Genomic DNA, 20,605 nt, shown 5'->3' on the forward strand with positions numbered 1-20,605 from the left:
TATGAGGCAAAGCTAAGGACTGAAACCCTATTGTTTGAAATTCTGTTGCCATACCTAACTAGTACCTCCAACTGGTGAAACATTTAGACCTTGCCTTTCTGTGCCTTCTTCCTTCAGATCTCTGCCTTTTGCATTCAGTAGGAATAGAAAACGATCAGGGGTGGTGTGATAGTAATGGCAATTAAAGATTCCCCTGTATTGGCTTGGTTTTCAAACTGATTGTGTTAAAAACCCAGAGCTTGTTAATCCCACCTGTGGGATGGGCTTGTTGATGTGAAAAGAAAGTCCTGAACTGGGAGGAGCTGGTGACATAGATTTGGAGAGACAAGAGAGAGACAGAAGAACTTTTTGGAAGCAGCACCCTCATGGAGGCAGAGAGAGAGACTGAGAGAATTGCTGGGGGCCACTTTGAATTGCCCTGGACTTTTGAGACCTGCCCCCTGAGCTGCCAAGGACTGAGGAGACATGGCTGTTTTGCTGGTACTTTGTCTGTCTGTTTTGATGTTGTTTTGCCAGATTTGTCCACTGGTGAAAGACACTCCTTTTGTTGAAGAAGTCCTGGAACCTGGCTGTTGGCTAAGAGCTCCTGAGACTGTCCTGCAGACAGAGAGTGAATACTGTCCACTGGTGAAGGACAGTGCTGTTGTTGCAGGGGTCTGGGAACCTTTCTGTTGGTTCAGAGCTACTGAGACTGTCCTGCAGACAGAGAGTGAATACTGTCCACTGGTGGAGGACAGTGCTGTTGTTGCAGGGGTCTGGGAACCTTTCTTTTGGTTCAGAAGCCCTGAAGAAGAATTTTCTTGTTGTATGTTTACAGAAATCCTGGGAGAGGGTTTTACTAATGTTTTCAGGGGTTCTACAGACAGAGGATGAATTAATGAAGGGACTGGCAATGTATCTTGTGGCCTTGCTAAGCCTTGTCTCCCCAGGAACTAAGATTGCTGAGAACTTGCCTCGTGTCAAGATGAAGAAAAGACCTCCACTTAATGTAACTCTGGGGTAGATTCAATTGTGATCCAGGGGTGGGGTCTTTTGACCTTTTTGTGTTCTATGGTTGAACAAATGAATGTACTTTACTTATGTTTGGAAACTAATCTCCATTTGAGAAGAGGGGTTTTGTGATGGACTAAATGAAGGTACAGCCTAGGGGTGGAGTAGTATTTAGAACAGGGACTTTGTAATTGATTGAATGAATGTAAGGTCCTGGGGTGGGGTAGTACTTGGAGATTATTTAATCACACTTAGTAAATTCTGTATTTTGAATGATGTCATGTTTTGATCTTCTCTGTTCTTGGTTTGTTACTGAGTAAATGGAGAGCACCTGTGCTGGTATTTTGAACCTTGGGAAGTTGCCTTTCCTTGGCATTACATTACAGGTGGCCAGGTGGCGCAGTGAGTAAGAGCACCAGCCCCAGAGTTGGGATGATCTGGGATCGAATCCAGGCTCAGAGACTTAGCACCCACCCAGAAATACCTGGCCGTGTAACCTTGAGCAAGTTACTTAACCCCAATTGCTTAAAAAAAGGAATGAAAAGGATCTCAGGATAATCTATCCATCAATAAATCAACAAATGTTGATTAAAATTTTCATGCCAGTCACTCTGCTAAGTGTTGGGGATAACAAACTAAAAGCAAAACCATGGTCTCTGCCCTCAACGAGCTTGTATTCTAAGCTATTCACAGAATCCCCAAATAACCAAATTTCAGTGTTAGGAGGAATAATCTCATCCAAACCATACCAGAGAAAAGAAAACCAGCAGCTGTCTCATCCAAATTATATATGAAAAAAGGTTCCCACTCCTTGAAGTGACCATCCAGCTTTTGTTTTTTTTTTCTTTGAGATTTCCAGAAAAGGAGAACTCACTCACCACCTTCTCAGGCTGGTGAAACTTTCTATTAGAAAATTCTATTTTTGCATGATGCTAATTGTTAGGAAGTTTTGCTCTGTGCCTAACCCAAAGTTGCCTTTCTGCAGCTTCTATATCTTGTTTAATCTTTCCTCTACCAGCTAAACAAAACATATCAAATACCTCTTCCTCCTAGCAGCCCTTCAAATACTTGAAGGCCCCCATCATGTCTTCCCCAGGTCTTCTCTTCTCTAGTCCTTTAACTGATCCTCAAATGGCAAAGACTCTAGGCCATTCATCATTCCAATTACTCTCTTCTGGATACCCTCCAGCTTCTCAACATCTCTTCTACATAGACCGTCCAGAACTGAATAGAGAACTTTAAATATGGTCTGACAAGATCAAAACATCAGTCCAATTCCACAGTTTGCAGATAGATAGACTGAGGGTCAAACAGGAGAAGACCCCAAACATGTCAGTAAGTTTAAGATAGGGGTGTTCCCATCTGAGGTTGGGGAAATGTCTTCAGGATAATGCCTCTTAAAAGTTCAATCCACATATCTAGGAAAATAAGATGATAGAATCCTAGAGTAGGAAGTGATCCAATGTCACCAACCCCCAATTAGGAAAGGGAAGTAACGGGGCGGATTGTCAGCTATGGTCTCCAGACCCAGGGCCTTCTCCACTAGATACGTGTGAGAGATTAGTAATAGTTGCATAATGATGCATAACTCTGTACCAAAGAGCCATCTAATTATGCATGGGAGGGATGGGGAGGAGGAGGGGGGATGGCGGGATGGGGGGAGGGATGCAGAGCCACAAGAATAATCTACTTTGTGCAACGAGTAAAGGAAAAGTCACTAAAAGGAAACCACCCCCTGAATAACTGAAAAGTCAATAATGGCTGTGGACAAGGGAGAGTGAAACATAATTGACTACTCACAAGAGAGGTGGGGGCTGCTAGGGCAGAATATTACATGTACTGCCAGATATGGTCAATGCAATGGGCATTATTGCTAGTTGTCTTTGTTTGCCACAAGATGGGGTTCATCTGCAGGGAGGAGGTGCCTTCCTCTTGTCCCCAAATGATTGTTATATAAGGACATAAGGCAGAGGCAAAGTTTCACGGGACAGAGAGAGCTTGCTTCAGAGCAAAGAAAACCTAGACTCAAGTCCCACTCTCATCCATACTGGCTGTGTGACCCAAGACAGACCTCTTAATCTCCCAAGGTCTGCCCAGGCAACTCTCCAAAGATATAAGCTGCAGGATAGTTGCCAATTTGCACTGGTATAAACATTTGCTTATATGTCACGCTTGCCACCAGTGAAATCAAAGGTCCAGGTCAAACAAAACAATACTAAGAAGAACAGAGACATCAATAAAAGAAATTTTACAAAGAAAAACAACACTTTCAAAAAATGTTCTAGAGTTACAAAGTATTTTCCTATTCATTACCTCATTTTACCTCAAAATAACTCTATGAGGTAGGCAGTACAAATAGTATTAATCCCATTTAATAGAGGAAATAACTGAGGCTCAAAAAGGGTTTATGTTTGTCCAAGGTCACATAGCTAGTTAGCCCAGTCATGACTTAGACCTCCTGGCACCCACATTTAATGTTTCTTTCATCTTTTTTCCTCATTAGCAAAGGTTTAATATTGCCAAATTTACCCCCACCAGGGCTCCCAATGCCCACGGCATGACTGAGGCTATGCCAGCTACTAAGTTATGTCTAATCGCCCCAGTGCTAATGCAGCATGGAGAGTTGGACTGTCAGTGGCCATGGCCAAGTTTCAGAAAGGACACCTTTTGTACATAAAGACCTGTTTGAAGGCATTATGAGAAATAAAGGCTATTTCTTCAATGTACATCATTGTGGATTCTCTAGATTTATTGGGGAAGCATTGAAACTCCTCCCTAGCCAAGGAAGCTGTCTACTGGGAGACACTAAAAGTCAAGTTAATCGAAACCAAGAGTCTCTGAGTTACTCTGCAGCCATCCTGATGAACAAGAAAGATGTGCTGAAAGAGGCTGATCTTCACTTAGGGCTTTTTTTTCTTAACCTTTATGTCTCCCCAGCTTGGGATGTGAGCACCCATATTTGAAGCAACCTCACGGTCCATTGTTCCTCTTTATGGTGTGGTAGAGTTAGAATACCAGAGTACAATGATAGCCAATAGAACTACAAGACGGGACAGCCAGGTGGTGTCATAGTACACAGAGTGCTGGGCCTGGAGTCAGGAAGACTCACCTTCCTGAGTTCAAATCTGGCCTTAGATACTTACTAGCTGTGTGACCCTGGACAAGTCACTCAACCTGTTTACTTCATTTTCCTCATCTGTAAAATAAGCTGGAGAAGGGAAAGACAAACCACTCCAGTATCTTTGCCAAGAAAACCTTAAATGGGATCATGAAGAATTGGACATGACTGAAACCACTGAGCAACCACAGGAAGTGCAGAGCAGTAGGGTGACTGTTCAAACCCTATGAAGGTTGTGTTTTTGGAGGCAGTGGCATGGTACAGTGGCATCAAACTCAACTGGAAACAGATCCCTGCTGGCCATATATTGACTTAGAAAGCCATAAATTAACATTATCTATGTTGTATTATATTTTTTATTTATTCTGTTAAACATTTACCAATTCCATTTTAAACTAGTTCTAAGGCACTGGGAGGTTTTGCAGGGGCATGTGCAGTGAATTTGATAGCTCTGGTGCAGTGAATAAGAAACTGCCCCCAAAGTCAGCAATACCTAGGTTTAAATCCTGCCTCTGAAATCTATTGGCTCTGGGAATCTACAAAAGTCCTTTGGGCTCTCAGTACTTTAGGCAACTCTCCAAGACTAAGTTATAGAGAAGGTGCTGCTAACCTGCACTGGCAGAGGGCATTTTGTCACCAGGGAGTTCCCTTTACCAATGAAATTACAGGTCTACTCCCTATCCTCAGTCCCCTTATTCTATATCAAACGACATCTTTACTCACTCAACTGGACAAACTTAGAAAATATAAGATCTCATTCTATTTATTATTTGTTGACTATAAAAAAAAGCATTTGATCCATTAAGGCAAAACACCAAATTAATGCTTCTCTAGTAATGAGTCTCCACACATATGTTAAGATCACATGAGATTCTTTGATCTATCCAACAACAGTTTCATTTTTTCATTGATTTTCTGATTATATCTATCCAATAGGAAAACAGCAGGGCGATAGCTATGCTAACCAAAGGTGTTGGCCACTGTCATGGCAAATGCCCAATACATAGTGCAATTCAAAGGGGAATTTATTCTTTGAAGACAAAAGTCCTCTTCATGACCCTGTTTGCAGAGGACATGGTTCTGATGGCAGCAAGCCCTAGGCCACTGCAGAACATATTAAATGATTGAAATCCATAATCCCTCACAAAGAGTTCATTTTAATTTTCTACATGGACAGAGCCAAGTAGATGAAGATTTTTAGACTCTGGCATGCAGTTGGATGGAACTGGTCTGTCAGTATACATAACTTGGAAAGAGACATTGTTCATTGACAGTGAACTGGGGCTGAGACTTTGAGGATTGGAGAGGAGGGAGAACATGAGTTGGATTATATTTGGTAAATTGTACAGTAACATTTTTGTTAAAACAGTTTGTTTTTATTTTGAACTTCATGGTTATTTCAACATATGTTGTTGTTCAGTTGTTTTTCAGTCATATCTGACTCTTTGTGGCCCCATTTTCTTGGCAAAGATACTGAAGTGGTTTGCCATTTTCTTCTCCAGTTTATTTTATAGATGAAATAGGGTTAAGTGAGTTGCTCAGGGTCACACAGCTAGTAAGTGTCTGAGTCTCCCTGCCTCTAGGCAGGGCACTCTATTCACTTCACCACTAAGCTCCCCTTTCATATATGAAGTAGAGCAGAAAAAAGAGGGTCTTATAGGAAGCTGTAGGTCTCTACTGTATACAATTTGCTTCTCTTTTAAAATACATATTCGTTTCAATTTGTAGCTTGGAAAGCTACATTGCTTGTACAGTATTTACAATGACACCAAACTTCTCTCTGGAGAGCATAGGATCATGGGGCCAGAGGTAGAAGGGGCCTCAGGGTCCATCTAGTCCAATCCCCTCATTTTGTGAATGAGGAAATTGAGGCCCAGGAATATTAAATGATTTGCTCAAGATAGTAATGGGTGGAGGTAGGATTTGAACCCAGGTTCTTTCTTTCTGCTGTGCTCTGGTCATCTTTTTAGAGGCCATTATGCTATTTGGCCATGAGTCATGGGACACCAAAAATCTCTGAGGAATCAAAATTGCAAGTTATCCAAAGGACAACGTGAAGACATGTCGTAGAGGAAAGGAGACTGTAGCATACTACCAGTGGTGGGTCTTATTCAAGAAGCAGTCCAAGGTGGGTCACTAAAGAGAGAAATGACTCAAAGAGGGGCAGACTGGTCATACAGAAAGCCATTAGCATGGTATATTGGAAAGAACACTGGCTCTGGAGGAAAAAATACCTGATTCAAATCTCACTCTGATGTTTACTACTTGTATGACCCTGGCAAAATCACTCAAACTCTCTGAGCCTCGGTTTTCCCTTCTGTAAAAGGAGAAATCAAACTAGATGGCTTCTGAGGTCCCTTAGGGCTCTAAATCTGTGAGCCAAACCATGGATTGTGATCTTCACCCCAGGAAGAAGTATCCACATTGATGAGATCCCTGAGTCAAGGAAATATTCACATCTAACCCACAGCAAGCTACATACTTAATGCTTTCCAGTTTAAGGAAAAGCCACCAGTCTTACCCTGTCACATTAAGGCCTAAAAGGTCCCAGGCAGCATTGAATCCTGAATTGAGTACCTGGTGTTCACGATGTGACTGAAAAATGCACAGCAAGAAGAAGCATTTTGTAAATGTCCGCTACTTCAATGTTTGCTAGCAAAAGTGGCACAAGAAGGGACTCCAGGAGACCAGCAAGGACCAAAGGAGGAACCCAAATCATTTCAGCAGCTCCAAAACCTGATTACTCCTTTTCAAAAGAAGAAAATGGCAGAAAGACTTGCTTCAAGGAGGCAGGAAAGGTGAGACAATGAAAAATCAATGACTTCCTTTCTTTTTGACTGCCATATGTAGATACTGATTTAATCAAGGGAAAAGGTTTGGGTCCAGAGGAAAATTACTTAGCCATTAACACATCCTTAAATAAGCTTCTCTGATAACAATAATCAATAATAATGATAATAGCTCGCATTTATATAATAAGAACTCGCAAATGGGGCAGCTTGGCAAGGCTAACTTCAGACCCAGGAAAACCTAAGTTCAAGGTATTCCTCTAACACATCCTGGCTATTTGACCCCCAACAAGTCACCTAACCTCTCAGTGATCTGGGAAACTCTCTAAAGTTGCAAAGGAGTTGACCTAGATCTTGGTAAAGTTTCCTGTATCAGTGAAATCACAGGTCCATTCCATATTCCTAATCATTCACACTTTACCAAGGTTTGCAAAGCAGCTCACCAACAATCACCCCACAAGATTGCTGAGGGCTAGAAACTTGCTTAAGTGACTTGCCTAAAAGTCATATACCTCGTAAGTGACAGAGTTGAGAAGGACTGGCTTGGCAAGGAAGAGACAGAAAAGGAATTGACTTCTAATTGGACTTTTGTTTAAATGTCATAACATTTCAATGACAATGGAGATGACAATAGATTCTCTGTTCTTAGGACATTTTGAATCTTGATTCTGCCTCTTCAGGTGGAATCACTATGTCTAAAGGGAAATTTCACATTCCATGTCATCTCAGGGCCCCAAATCTAAAATTTGGGGTTTTTTTCCTATCTAATCAGCAAAGTGTTCTTTGGTAGGGATGATGGTGAGCAGCTTCTCATTGTCATCACCAGCAGGTCAGCTTCTAAGCTACCTGATTCATAGGAATAAAAATAGATGGCTTTCCATAGTCTTTCAGTGTCCCAATGGAACCAGCTTAGGGTGCCATATGCATACCACCTACTTGTTTGATCCCTCAGCTATCTGCAGTGGCTCTATTAGCTTTCTGAACATTACACTATGCTGTCCAAATTCTGAATTAGGAGTCAGACCTAATATCTGCCCTCTGTGACCCTGGGCAACTCTAAGTTACAGAGTAGGTGCTAACTTGTCTAAGTAGAGGGATTTTCCTTATCTGGGAGTTTTCTATACTCATGAAATAACCAGGTTTTTGTTTTTGTTTTTTTAGATAAATAAATATGTCTCAAAGACAAAATACACTTCCTTCTCCATACTTCATACAGTGCCTAGAACCTAGTAAGTGCCTAATAAAGAGCTTGTTGAGTAACTGATTTTTGTTGGAGAGGTGGGGGAATCTGGAGGTGGGATGGTGCATACACTGCCAGATGCTATGTTGGCTGGTTTTACTGAAGGTTCTTTCTTCACTGCAAGTGAAGGCTCAGTTCCAGGGAGGTGTGTCAAGGGGGTGGGGAGATGGCTATATCTGGAAATAATTGTGACCTAAAAGCAAAAGCATTAGTAAAACTAAAAATAACATTTTAAGAAATCTACCTCAAGCAAAGTGCTGCAGCTACAAACCCATTCATGTTTGGTATATAGGAGTCCTGAGCAGTAGGCATAATTGCTGCCCAAAGTCATCTGACCTCATGAGAACCTGAGTAGTTTTAGGGACCGGGAACTAGAAAGGGGTTCCACTAATCTCCTGAGATGTCCAAGTTGTTTTTTCCCACAAGTTCTGCTCACTTGGGGCAGCAGGTGCTGACAGATATTTGGATGCACCACACGATGATATAAAGTATCTGCCCAAACACTGGTAGCCCTTCATGGGCAGCTTCTCTGGCTCGAGGCCCAAAGCCAAGATGCCTCTGTTCTTTCCACAGGCCACAGGAGCCTTGAACTGGCAAGACCATTTGGATGGAACTCTACCAGATTTGAAAGTGACAACAACAAGCCCAATAAATATAGGTGCCTTTTTATTGCTAGCCTTGATGAACAGTTGGTTTTTCTTTCCCTTATTTAATAAATGACAGCTCACACATACACAACATTTAAAAAATTATAAAACCCTTTATATGGATTATCTCATTTGATCCAAGAGCAGCCCTGTGTCACAGACATTGCAAGTGGTATGATCCCCATTCTACATAATAGCAATTAATGGGAATAAGGACTGGACCTGTGATATAATTAATATAGGAAACCCCATGTGAGGAAATTCCCTGTATATGTCACAGACATTGCAAATGGTGCAATCACCATTTTACATAATATTAATTAATAATAATAGGAATAAGGACTGAACTTGGGATTCCCCAGGGGAGGAAATTCCCTACTCTAATGTATTTTGGTATCTTCCCTGAACTTCATAGTCTTAGAAAGTTGCCTAGAGCATTGAGATGTTACTTGATGTGCGCATGGTCACATGGTCAGTATGTGTCAGTGGTGATGCCTGAACCCCTTAGGGCCAGCTTCATCCCCTATACCATGCTGACTCTGTTAATATTAATATTTGCAAGAATGCTAGCAATAAGTAATATTCTCAATAATTAATTTATGCAAAAACAATAGGAATAATTAATATATGCAATAATAATAGCAATAATTAATAATTAGGATAACAGCAATTGTTAATTTGTGCAATAATAGTAATAATCAATATTTTCAATAATAGTAATAATAAATATTTATAATAGCATCAATAGTTAATGCATTCAATAATAATAGCAATGCATAATATGTACCATAATAGTAGCAATTATTGCTTGCATTTATGTGGTACTTGAAGGTTTACAAAGTATTTTATAAATATGATCTCATTTTGAACTCAAAAACCCTTTGATAGGTTCTGATAGCTACTATTACTATACCCATTTGTACAGATGAGGAACTAAGGCATAAAGGTGTTAAATAATTTGCCCAAGGTCTCACACAAATGGTCAACATCTGAGGTGAGGTTTGAGTCAGATCTCCCTGACTCTAAGCCCAAAGCCACTATGTCATGCCATGTCCAAGGCCTCCTAACTAGATGGTGTCAGAAATGGAACTCAAACCCACAACTTTGGATTCCAAGACCAGAACTCTTCCTCCTTTCCCATTAGAACCACCAGATGTAAGTTAATACATGGCTGATGCCCTTCAGAAAGCACCAAATATTCTCTGCACATCCGTCACTGAGTAATAATCAAGCCAAAAATAAGAGCCGAGTTGTCTATTTGGATCAAATTAAATACATGTCGATTATGTGAAGCTTTCAAGCTTTTAACCTTCAACAAAACACAAATAACCCATTTAAACCCTGAGTTTTACTAGCAAATGCATCATATTGAGGAATTAGCTCATGGAAACGAACGGAGGCTCTAAAGATAGGAGAGGCCCAGTTACAGTGTGAGCCCAAGACAGAACATCTTCCATGACAAAGGAAACCCTGTTCAAGGGACATCCATGCAGACAGAGACAGGATTTTTCTCTGGGTTTTACCCTCAGAGTTTCAAAGTGTTTGCTTTAGAGAAATGCCTCTCCAGTTGTTGACCCTAGCCCACAGTTCCTGTTGGCCCCAACTGGTTTGGTTTTTTATTTTGGGTGCAGGCTCACATTAAAAAACACTTTTTGTAGGATTAATTAAAGTCAGAGCTTTCAAAGACACCATTCACAGATGCAGACAGAACATTTCTCATTCAGACTGTCTGTGTTCCAAACTGCCCAAGAACCAGTTTACAGGCTGGATTCTGACATCAAACCAGCACAGTCACATTAGGAAACCGTAGCATTAGAGGCTGGGGAGGTGGTTCATCCACATCCTGTACTCATTGAAAGCCCACGTGGCCATACAGGTTTTTTTTTTCTCTCAGGAGTGGGGCATAAGAGGTCACAGCCAGATTAAATGAGGTCTCCAAAAGTTGATCTGGGACCTGTAGGTATACAGGGAGGTTTGCCAGACACCACAGATCATCACTCAGTGTACACAGAAGGGCTAACCACAAAAACACAGCTTCTCTTAGTTAACAGGACTCATGAGCTCCTCCCTGGAAGCTCTCCCTTTCTGGAAGAAAGGAACCCCAGGGCCACACTCTCAGCTACATATTTAATCAGGTAAGTCTAGAGCTAGTTTCCATCAATGGTTAATGTGCCAATTTACCTGAGAAGCTCAGAATAGCCATCATTATCTCCTAACACCCAGAGACATACACATGTGAGTAGGGTATCCATCAGAGAATCAGGGATCTTGCTAATTTGTGGGCACAGAAGATAAGACCTGTCTCCTCTGTATCAGCATTGGAAGCACCAACTCAGAGAGAAACACGTGTGTGTGTGTGGACACATATTGAGGACTGGGCTGACTCTGAAGTCAGCCTAAACGTCCCAAATGTCAGCAAAGCTCCTTTAGGTCCCGGGTCCTATACATAGTCCAGTATGGTATTCACTCAGAAAGACATTGCTCTTCAGGGAGCCTATAGAGAAAATAGGAAGGGGCTAATGGGAATAATCAGCACTGAAGGATTCCTTATGTTGGTTGACGTAATGATGGTCTTATTGTTGGTAAGGACAGGGCCTGATCTGTGGGAATGGTTGCTGTTACAATTTCAGAGATGGCTGTTTTTAATTTTCCTTGGCTGCAAATATGCCAGAGGCCCCTGGTTCCTCTACTGATGCAGTCAGGCAGCAGGTATGAAAGTTCCAAGTCATTGATACCTTGGAAAGAGGCCTCAGTGGAGAGAAGTCTGTGGCAATGAACTTTTCAGAGAAGGGTCAATCACAAGATTTCCCTGTCTTATGTGATTTCCCTGAAAAGGAACATGGCTGCAAAGGTGAAGTCAATGACATTCCAAGCACATTGCAGAATACTGCCATTCATGCACTCTGCTTCAGCCAGATCAGCCAATCAGCCATTCCCTTTCTATAGCTCATCTTTATATCTTTGTGCAGCATATCTCCCGTGCTTGGAATGCATTCCCTCCGGAGGAAGTATCACACCTCCCCTGCTCCCATTCACCATGCCATCAGAGAAGCTGGACCAGCAACCAAAAATGCTGGGGATTGAGAGAAGATACCCCAAAGTAAGACAGCTTTAAGGAGTATAACATCTCCGAGATTCTACAAAGGCCCTGGCCCTCATGGCCCAGTAGGGAGCTACATATTTCAGCAGAATTTCATGAGAACTAGATGAAGGAAGAGAAGATCTTCCATCCACCCTGGACTTGTGACTTACTCCTTTGACATATGTGTTCTCCAAGCCCACAAACACTTTCCTCTGGATATCATATGTACATGTGGAGGAGTGGGTCTTGGACTTTTAGTGGGAGTGTATTATACCCACTGTTCTTACTATATCATCTCAGTAAATGCCTCGCTATAAAAGCTAATTAACTCTGGCTGGCTAATTGATATTAACTGGACAATCAATGGAGAGTATTCTTGTAGGAGCTCATGAGAAAGAGTATGAGAAAACTCCCAACCCCTCAGGGTTATGCCTAGCACTCAAGGGGAGAAGTATTTAGCTTCCCTCTAGGGTCCTTACTTGCAAAATTGAATGAGATCTAAAAAGTAGAGGAAATGCTATAGACATTTAGACATAGACAAAGACATAAACATAGATGTAGATGTAGACATAGACACAGACACATCCATATACATATACACATATACAGACATAGACACACATATACACACAGACACACATATATACACATACATACATATAATCTTATTATTATAAATAAAATATATTTTATTAGCTTATCCATGTTTGCATTACCCCTCCCCCCAAAAGAAGGTAATCCCTTTGAAGGCAGAAGATTGTTGTTCATTGTTTCTTTGTTTTCCTATTGTCTAGCACAATGCAAAAAAAATGCTTGTCAAGTGAATGAGTTTTCTCAAAAACAGCAACATAGAACTTGTGATATGTATCTCAAAGTGAGAAGGAACATACCATTACTGCTGTTATCATCCACCAAAATGATCTCCTTGAGCAGATGAGGAGGAGTCCGGTCAATGGCAGAGTGAATGGATCTCAGGATCACAGAGAGAGCCTCATTAACAAAGATAAAAACAATGCTGACTTCTGGGAGGCTATCAGGAAAGGAAAGATTCCGGCACCTAGAAAGAGAAAACAGTCGGAGACTTAGTTCTGTGAGTCAGCCAGCTGTATGCCTCACCCCCACTGCCCTGTAAAAGAAGCACTGTGTAAATGCTAGAAACCCTATTCCTTTTCACTGTGCCAGATACATCTGATGATGCTGTTGGCCCTCCAAACCAGACCACTGGAGACCATGCTTATGAAGAACGAGAGCTACGCCATCCAGCTCTTTACTCACTAGGTCCATGCAGATTCTACTTCACCCCAATAGCTTCCTTCCTGACACAGTGCACACCTCCATACTCTTTCCATACCTTGCCCTGACAACTGTAAGATCAAAGTCTGGAAAGGAAATGTCAATGGACCACCCAATTGTTTCACTTGTCATTTCTGTAAGTCCCCAGAACAAAATACCTTTCCTAGGTCTTCACTCCCCTATATGTGTTTCTTCTTATTAGAATGTCAGCTGTTTGAATTTATGAGAAATATTTGCAAAAAGTAGTTAGCATGGGGGGTGGCTAGGTGGCACAGTGAATAGGGCACCAACCCTAGAGTCAGGAGGACCTGAGTTCAAATCCAGAACTTAACACAAAAACTAGCTGTGTGACCTTGGGCAAGTCACTTAGCCCCAATTGCCCTCCAAAAAGCAAAAAAAAGTAGTTAGCATGGTAATAGGTGCATAGTTGGTGCTATATTCTCTCCCTTTCTTCCCTTCTTTGAAGGCAAGGACTAGTTCACTTCTGTGTTTATATCCCCATGTGCTTATCACAGTTCTTAATATATATATATATATAGCAAGTAACTAAAACTGCTTTTTCATTCATTGATTCATTTATCATCTTTCAGCACCATGCCAGCCTTTATGCTTAGAAAGGCCAACAAGCTCTGAATTGAGCAATCCACACCCTATTAAAGGCAGCTAAGTCAACAACTTGGATCTTCAAACAGGCTACTTGCAAGGAATCCTTCCAACACTGAGAGAACGTCCCCAATGAAAATCACTGGTTTCTACAAAATAGTACCCAAACCCTCTGAGGATTCAAGAAGGGCCTGCAGAGTACAGCATCAAAAATTACTGATGTGAAGCAATCAGCCTTTGATACCCATCCAGATTCTGGGCAGTTCATGGTCCACTTCCATTTAACATCATCTATGACAGAGTTGTCAAACACAAGGCCCAGGGATCCCGGAACACTCTCTAGTTTGGCCTGAACCAAAATTAAAATGTAATTTAATAAAACATAGTTAATGTTAGTGTGTCTATCAAAGTCAATATTTAGCCTGCATATGTATGATTGATGTGTGGGTGGTTTAGTGGCTCCCATTTCTGTTCAAGTTTGACACTGTTGATCTATAACAGAACTGCAGGGTCATCCTGCAGATCACAGAAATATATCCTTCTGCCTCTGTCCTCCTACTCAAAGCACTGTCCCCTGAATCCCATTGGGTAGTCTGGCCACACTCAGCGGCTGGCAAGAAACTAGAGTCAGAATCACAGAACCTTCAAATATTAGAGCAGGAAGGTTCTGTCCTGAGGTGGAAGATGAAAGGACTGGTCCCAAAGCCATGCTAATAATTGGCAGACCTAGGACTACAATTTATGCCTCCTGCCTCCCATAAGAGGGATATTTCCACGACAATAAACTACTGCCTAGATATCATCTAACTTGAGCTGCTCATTTTACAGAGAGGGAAACTGAGGTCTGACAGGAAGATGCCAAACATTGGTGAAGTGTCCTCAAAGATCTGTTGCTGATGTCATGTTGTTCAATATGTCTTCTTAATGATTTGGATGAAGACATAGCAGCACACTTACCACATTTTCAGAGGACTCAGATTAATGGAAGGGGTGGGTAACATGTTGAATGACAGAATGGGGATCAAAACCATCTCAACAAGATGGTCCAAGTCCAATAAAATAGAATTTAATTGGAATAAAATTCAAAAGTATCATAATGAGATTAAAGAAAGAAATTGCATATATACAGGATTGGGTAAGGTATGGATGGACAATAGCTCCTATAAAAATAGGGATTTCAGTCGACTAGAAATTCAATAATGTAGTGTGAAGGATAAAATAAAGCAAAAAAAAAAGCTAGCTCAATATTCAGTTGCCTTAATAGAAACACAATGTCCAGAATTTGTTATTGTTTATCAGTCATTCAGCTGTGTCGTTTTTCATGACCTCAGTTCATAGGGTCTGATTTGGAAAGATATCAGAGTGGTTTGCCATTTCCTTCTCCAGTGTGTCCCCATTTTACAGATGAGAAACTGAGGCAAATGCAGGCTAAGTCACTTACAGCTAGTAAGTGATCACACAGCTAGTAAGTGCTTGAACCTGGGTTTGAACTCAGATCTCCCTGACTTCAAGTCCAACTCTCTATTCACTGCACCACCTAGCTGCCCTGTATGCAGAACAGGGGAAGCAATCGTTCCACTGTGACCTCCGCTGTGACCACATCTGGAGAACCAATGTTTGGATTTGGGTACCACATGTTTTGTTTTGTTTTGTTGCTTTTTGGAGGGCTATTGGGGTTAAGTGACTTGCCCAAGGTCACATGGCTAGTTTTTGTGTTAAGTGTCTGAGGTCAGATTTGAACTCAGGTCCTCCTGACTCCAGGGCCAGTGCTCTATTAACTGCGCCACCTAGCTGCCCCCGGGTACCACATTTTAAGAAGTCTATTGATAGGTTTATTCATAAGATGAAGTACATTTGGGAGAAAGCAACCAAGATTTTATAGCCTTAAAGCCATGTCATTTCAATAACATTTTAAGAAGTCTATTGATAGGTTTATTCACAAGATGAAGTACATTTGGGAGAAAGCAACCAAGATTTTATAACCTTAAAGCCATGTCATTTCAATAACTAGGGATCACTAGCCTGGAAAAGAGAAGGCATTAAGGGTTTACTGGCCTGTAAATTCCAAGGGGGTTAATGAAGGCAGAAACAGTACAAGGGGTGCTCTGACAGCCCTGTGAACAAGCATACTTCTCCATAGAATCTGTGAAGGACGGTCACACAAGTAGTAATGAGAACAGTTTCTCAATTGACAAGGATTGTGGTGATTTGAGGGAACAGGTTGGTTGGCACAGGCTGGGATTAGAATTCACAAATATCCATGAAGCTTTTGTGTGTGAACAAATTACATTCCTGCTTATCATTGAGTTCAGTCTTTCATCTTTCAATGAGCCCTGAACTCTAGTAGCCTGAAAGCCAGGTTTCACCCTTCATCCACCCTGTTCTGGAATGATGGCAATTTGCTTCTGCCTCTGACACCATCTGCAGCCTCTGGCCCTTTCCAGGTAATCATATGGTTCGCCCACTACCTGGTACTAGCCCATATTTTCCACACACCAGATGTCTCTCTATGTTGAAGTTCTTCTGTTAACCTTCCCTCCCTTCTTCCAGAAGAAGTGTGGGATCAAGTCGCTCTGTGAACCCTTAGTTTGATGCTTATCAAGCCAGAGTCCTTTCCTGAGCCCAGGCTACATCCTACAAAGGGACCACAATAGCCAGGATTTTATGGGTTCTATCTGCCTCATCCAGTTCAGGGGAGCCAAGCAACTCTGGTGGGCAACCTGACAGGGCTGGAATGTCACCTTGTCATAAACACCAGTTCCCATTAAGATGGAGAAACCAAGGGTATGGTGTCGATTGTGCAGGAAAAGACTATAAAAATAGCAAGCTGACTCCACGTGGGAGTGAGTAGTGGGGTCGGGGACCCTCTATTGTTCTCTTGCCAGATCAAAGACCTTCACGGGCTTATTGCCCAATTAAGTTATTCACTGACCAATGGCCTCAGAAATTCTACTTTGAGCATACCCAGGAAACCATTTATATACCACATGACAGAAGAGATAGACCACTGGGCAGCTTCCTTCCTGGCAGGTCACCTTTCTCATAAGGTGCTCCTGGAGACTTTTTTTACTGTATTATTTTTTCCATTTGGGTTTGTGTCAAAAGTCATTAGACCCTGGAAGTCAAAAACCATGGGATCTTAGCAATTAGAAGTTAGTCAATGCTCCTAATACCCTATTCCATGGAGGGGACAATACTGTGCTGAATTGTCTTTCTCCAAAAAGAGAATACAGTCATGGTGAAACCAATAATAATGTGAGGGTTTTACTTGTTGGTAAAATGCCCAAGGGAAACACAGTGACCTTCCTGGCTCCTCATAAGGAGGTCAAAGGGCAACTAGCACAGCTCATTTTAGAAGAATCTCCTTGGGACCAATACCTGCTTAAGTAGGTGAGATAGATAAAGTGAAATCTCCGTCACTATGGTTACCAGAAATTTACAGAAACTTCTCTCATTCTGTTTCCAGCAATTCTCCTGTCTCACCAAAGGCGAGGGTACTGAGCCTTCTTTAAAATCAGTCTTTCTAGGGGAAAGGCAGCACATGGGGATAGAATGGAGAGCCATCTCTCTGACCTCTTACAAGTTCCAAAGAGGAATCTGCTTCCTGTTCAAGCTCAGATTTGAAGGATGAATAATGAATGTGGAAAGGGAGTGGAAGGCTGATGAGGAAAGGCTTTCTTAGACTCCTAGTTAAATATTTAAAGCCCTGCACCCACATGGGACAGGTGTCATAATGGTTAGTGCTGGATTGGTAATCCAGAAGATCTGGAGTTTGAATTTTGCTTAAGAAACTAATGAGGGGTGGCTAGGTGGCACAGTGAATAGACCACTGGCCCTGGAGTCAGAAGGACCTGAGTTCAAATACGGCCTCAGACACTTAGCACAAAACACTAGCCATGTGACCTTGGGCAAGTCACTTAACCTCAATTGCCCTACCTTCCCCCCTTCAAAAAGAAAAAAAAAGAAACTAATAAGTTTTTTGGTCCTGGGCAAGTCACTTAAGTTCTCTATACCTCAGCTGCATCATCCAGAAAATGAGGGTGTAAGACTCAATGGCCCCTTGGGTCCCTTTCAGTTCCAAATATATTATCAAATGAAACTATGAAAGCATCTCCAGGGGCTAGTGGGAAATAGAAAGGTGACATGGTTAACATTTTATGAAGATTTTTCTTAAGGCTTTTTTTTTAACTTGCTTATCATTTTATTATTTATCATTATAGCATGTCAAACTATTTAAGGGAGAACACAACAGATCTGGGATTGTAAGGTATTACCCATAGAGGCTGATTCCTAGGAACAATGGGATTGCTTCCATTCTTAGGCATGTCAGCTGAATATTACAAGGTCTCCTCACCAATGATTCTCTTACAAAAAGGAACTAAAAGCATTGGTTTTCATTAGTCTAATTTCAACATATGACATCAAAGACAAATCAGAATAAGATTCAAAATTAAAATAATGCAACACTTAGGTTCAAGTTAAGTATTCTTGTCACTAAACTTTACTATTGTTAAATAAGGCCTAAAGTCTCTCTCTCACTTTCTCTCTGTCTCTGTCTTTCTGTCTCTGTCTCTTTCTCTCTGTCTCTCTGTCTCTGTCTCTCTCTCTCTCTGTCTCTGTCTCTCTCTCTCTGTCTCTGTCTCTCTCTCTCTCTGTCTCTCTCTGTCTCTCTCTCTCTGTCTCTCTGTCTGTCTCTCTGTCTCTCTCTGTCTCTCTCTGTCTCTGTCTCTCTGTCTCTGTCTCTGTCTCTCTCTCTCTCTCTCTCTCTCTCTCTCTCTCTCTCTCTGTCTCTCTCTCTCTCTCTCTCTCTCTCTCTCTCTCTCTCTCTCTCTCTCTCTCTCTCTCTCTCTCTCTCTCTCTCTCTCTCTCTCTCTCTCTCTCTCTCTCTCTCTCTCTCTCTCTCTGTGTGTGTCTCTCTCTCTCCTGCTTCCTGCCTCCCCCTCTTCAATATGTATCAGCACTCTAGAATATTTCCGGTTACTTATGACAGTTAAAGAATAAATTTCTCTACCTACCAGGGAAAACCCACATTTAGTTTATGTTTATTGTTGAAGTTCATATGAAAAGTCATTCTTGCCATGAAACTGACTTACACCACTGGAAGTATTTAACAGATCTGTCTGAAAAGTAACTTCTCTCAGTCCTTCTCATTTTACAAAATGTCCCTTAATCTCCCAGAATTTCTTTCCAGGTATTTGTAGGATCCAAACCTTTTCCCTTCTTTTTTATATTAAAGCACATTAAACACAACATAACAGCTACCAAAAGAAATAAAGGAGAGCTTCTTTACTCAGGGTCCAGATTTCAGATTTATGTCATCGGACCCAGACTCTCCTCTTAAAAATAAAATTTTATATTAAGTAAGAAAAAAATTCCATGGAAGATTAGCATTTTCTCCCCATCTCTAACCTTCTTACCTCTTATGAGAAAAGCCTATTCTCTATTACCCTGCCTTCACTGCAATCACATGGCCCTTTCAGAGCCAAAGTTCTGAACTTGAGGTTTCTCTTAGGAGTTCCTGAGCAAGGCTCAGTTCCCTCCAGTGGCCACATTATCTTCCCACCTCTGGCTCCACTGTGAAGGGTCACAGGCATTTACAGCTCTACTGCCTTCTCCCATCCATCAGTCTTTTTGCACCTAATTCATAATCCCTGGAACAAGAAGAGAGAAGGGCATAGACAATACCTTATCGGTAGTTAAAAGTAACAGAACAAAAGAAGTAAAGTCATCAAAAGAGAAAGGGATTGGAGAGTCAAATGTTCTAGATTCCATTCTTGGCTGTAAGAACGGCTGTCTGGAGACAGATGCTGAGAATCTTGACCATTACATGGATCCCTCTCCCCTCTGTGAAGAGGAATTAATTAATTAATAAATAAACATGTATTAAGAACCTGCTTCCTATATGACAGGCATTGTACTAAGTTCTAGAAACCAACTAGAAATGTCATTCTATCCCAATATTGGCACTCCCTGCTCAATTCTGGGAAACCCATTATCAATGGTCTTCATAAGACAAATGTTGATACTTTGAATTAGGAATGCAGAAGGAATAGAGCACTGGGGAGTCGAGATAGCTCTCAACTTGAGTATCCATAAAGTAACAGATGAATTAGAAAGTTTGCAATCCTTGTAACACCAGCTTCTCCCTTCCCTCGGGTTCCCCCATCATAATTAGTTAGTTTCTAGGGAAGGCACTCTGGGAAATATATGCTGCTTGGCTAGTGTTTGCATAGAATCCTATCATAGGATGATAGCTTTAGATTGATAAGGGATCTTATAGGTCCATATCCTCCCCTTTCTCTTCCAATATTTTCACATGTATTGAAATGCTGAGTGAGGAGGTGTTGGTTAAAGAAGTATGTGGGTACATGGTAGGTACTGGGTAAAGGGGAGGATGTTGGTCCTGGGGAGAAAAAGTGTGAGAGCCATTGCACAGTATAATGGTCATAGTAGGTACTTAATAAGTATTTGTTGAATTCTGTGTAAAATTTTCTAATCTTTTAATCTATGAGGTTGCCATCTAAGTGGCAAAATAGACAGAGTGCTAGGCTTGGAGTCAGGAAGACCTTAGTTTGAATCCAGCCTCAGACATGTACTAACTGTGACCCTATGAAAGTCACTTAACCTCTGCCAGCCTCAATTTCCTCAGCTATAAAGGGAGGATAATAATAGTACCTATTTCCCACTATTTATAAGATGCTTAGCATAGTGCCTGGAATATAATAGATTCCTAATAAATTTTTCCCTCCCTTCCTCTCTCCCTCTCCCTCTCTCCCTTCCTTCCTTCCTTCCTTCTTTCCTTCCTTCCTTCCTTCCCTCCCTCCCTCCTCCTTCTTTATTTCC

The 20,605-nt window shown here is 41.5% G+C and overlaps 1 protein-coding gene across 5 annotated transcripts in view; it reads right to left on the minus strand.

Moving 5' to 3' along the window:
- The window catches only part of GALNT18 (polypeptide N-acetylgalactosaminyltransferase 18), a 459,241-nt gene that overhangs the window by 190,837 nt on the left and 247,799 nt on the right, over window positions 1-20,605 (minus strand). For all 5 annotated transcript variants that reach the window (XM_069091223.1, XM_069091225.1, XM_069091221.1 and 2 more), the window contains exon 3: window positions 12,757-12,923. In XM_069091223.1, coding sequence (XP_068947324.1) covers window positions 12,757-12,923 — 167 coding nt within the window. The remainder of the gene's footprint in view (window positions 1-12,756; window positions 12,924-20,605) is intronic.

Source organism: Petaurus breviceps, unplaced genomic scaffold (genome assembly GCF_028583685.1).
Source record: "Petaurus breviceps papuanus isolate PSGF00001 unplaced genomic scaffold, PetGlider_PUasm1.0 188, whole genome shotgun sequence".
NCBI lineage: Eukaryota > Metazoa > Chordata > Mammalia > Diprotodontia > Petauridae > Petaurus > Petaurus breviceps.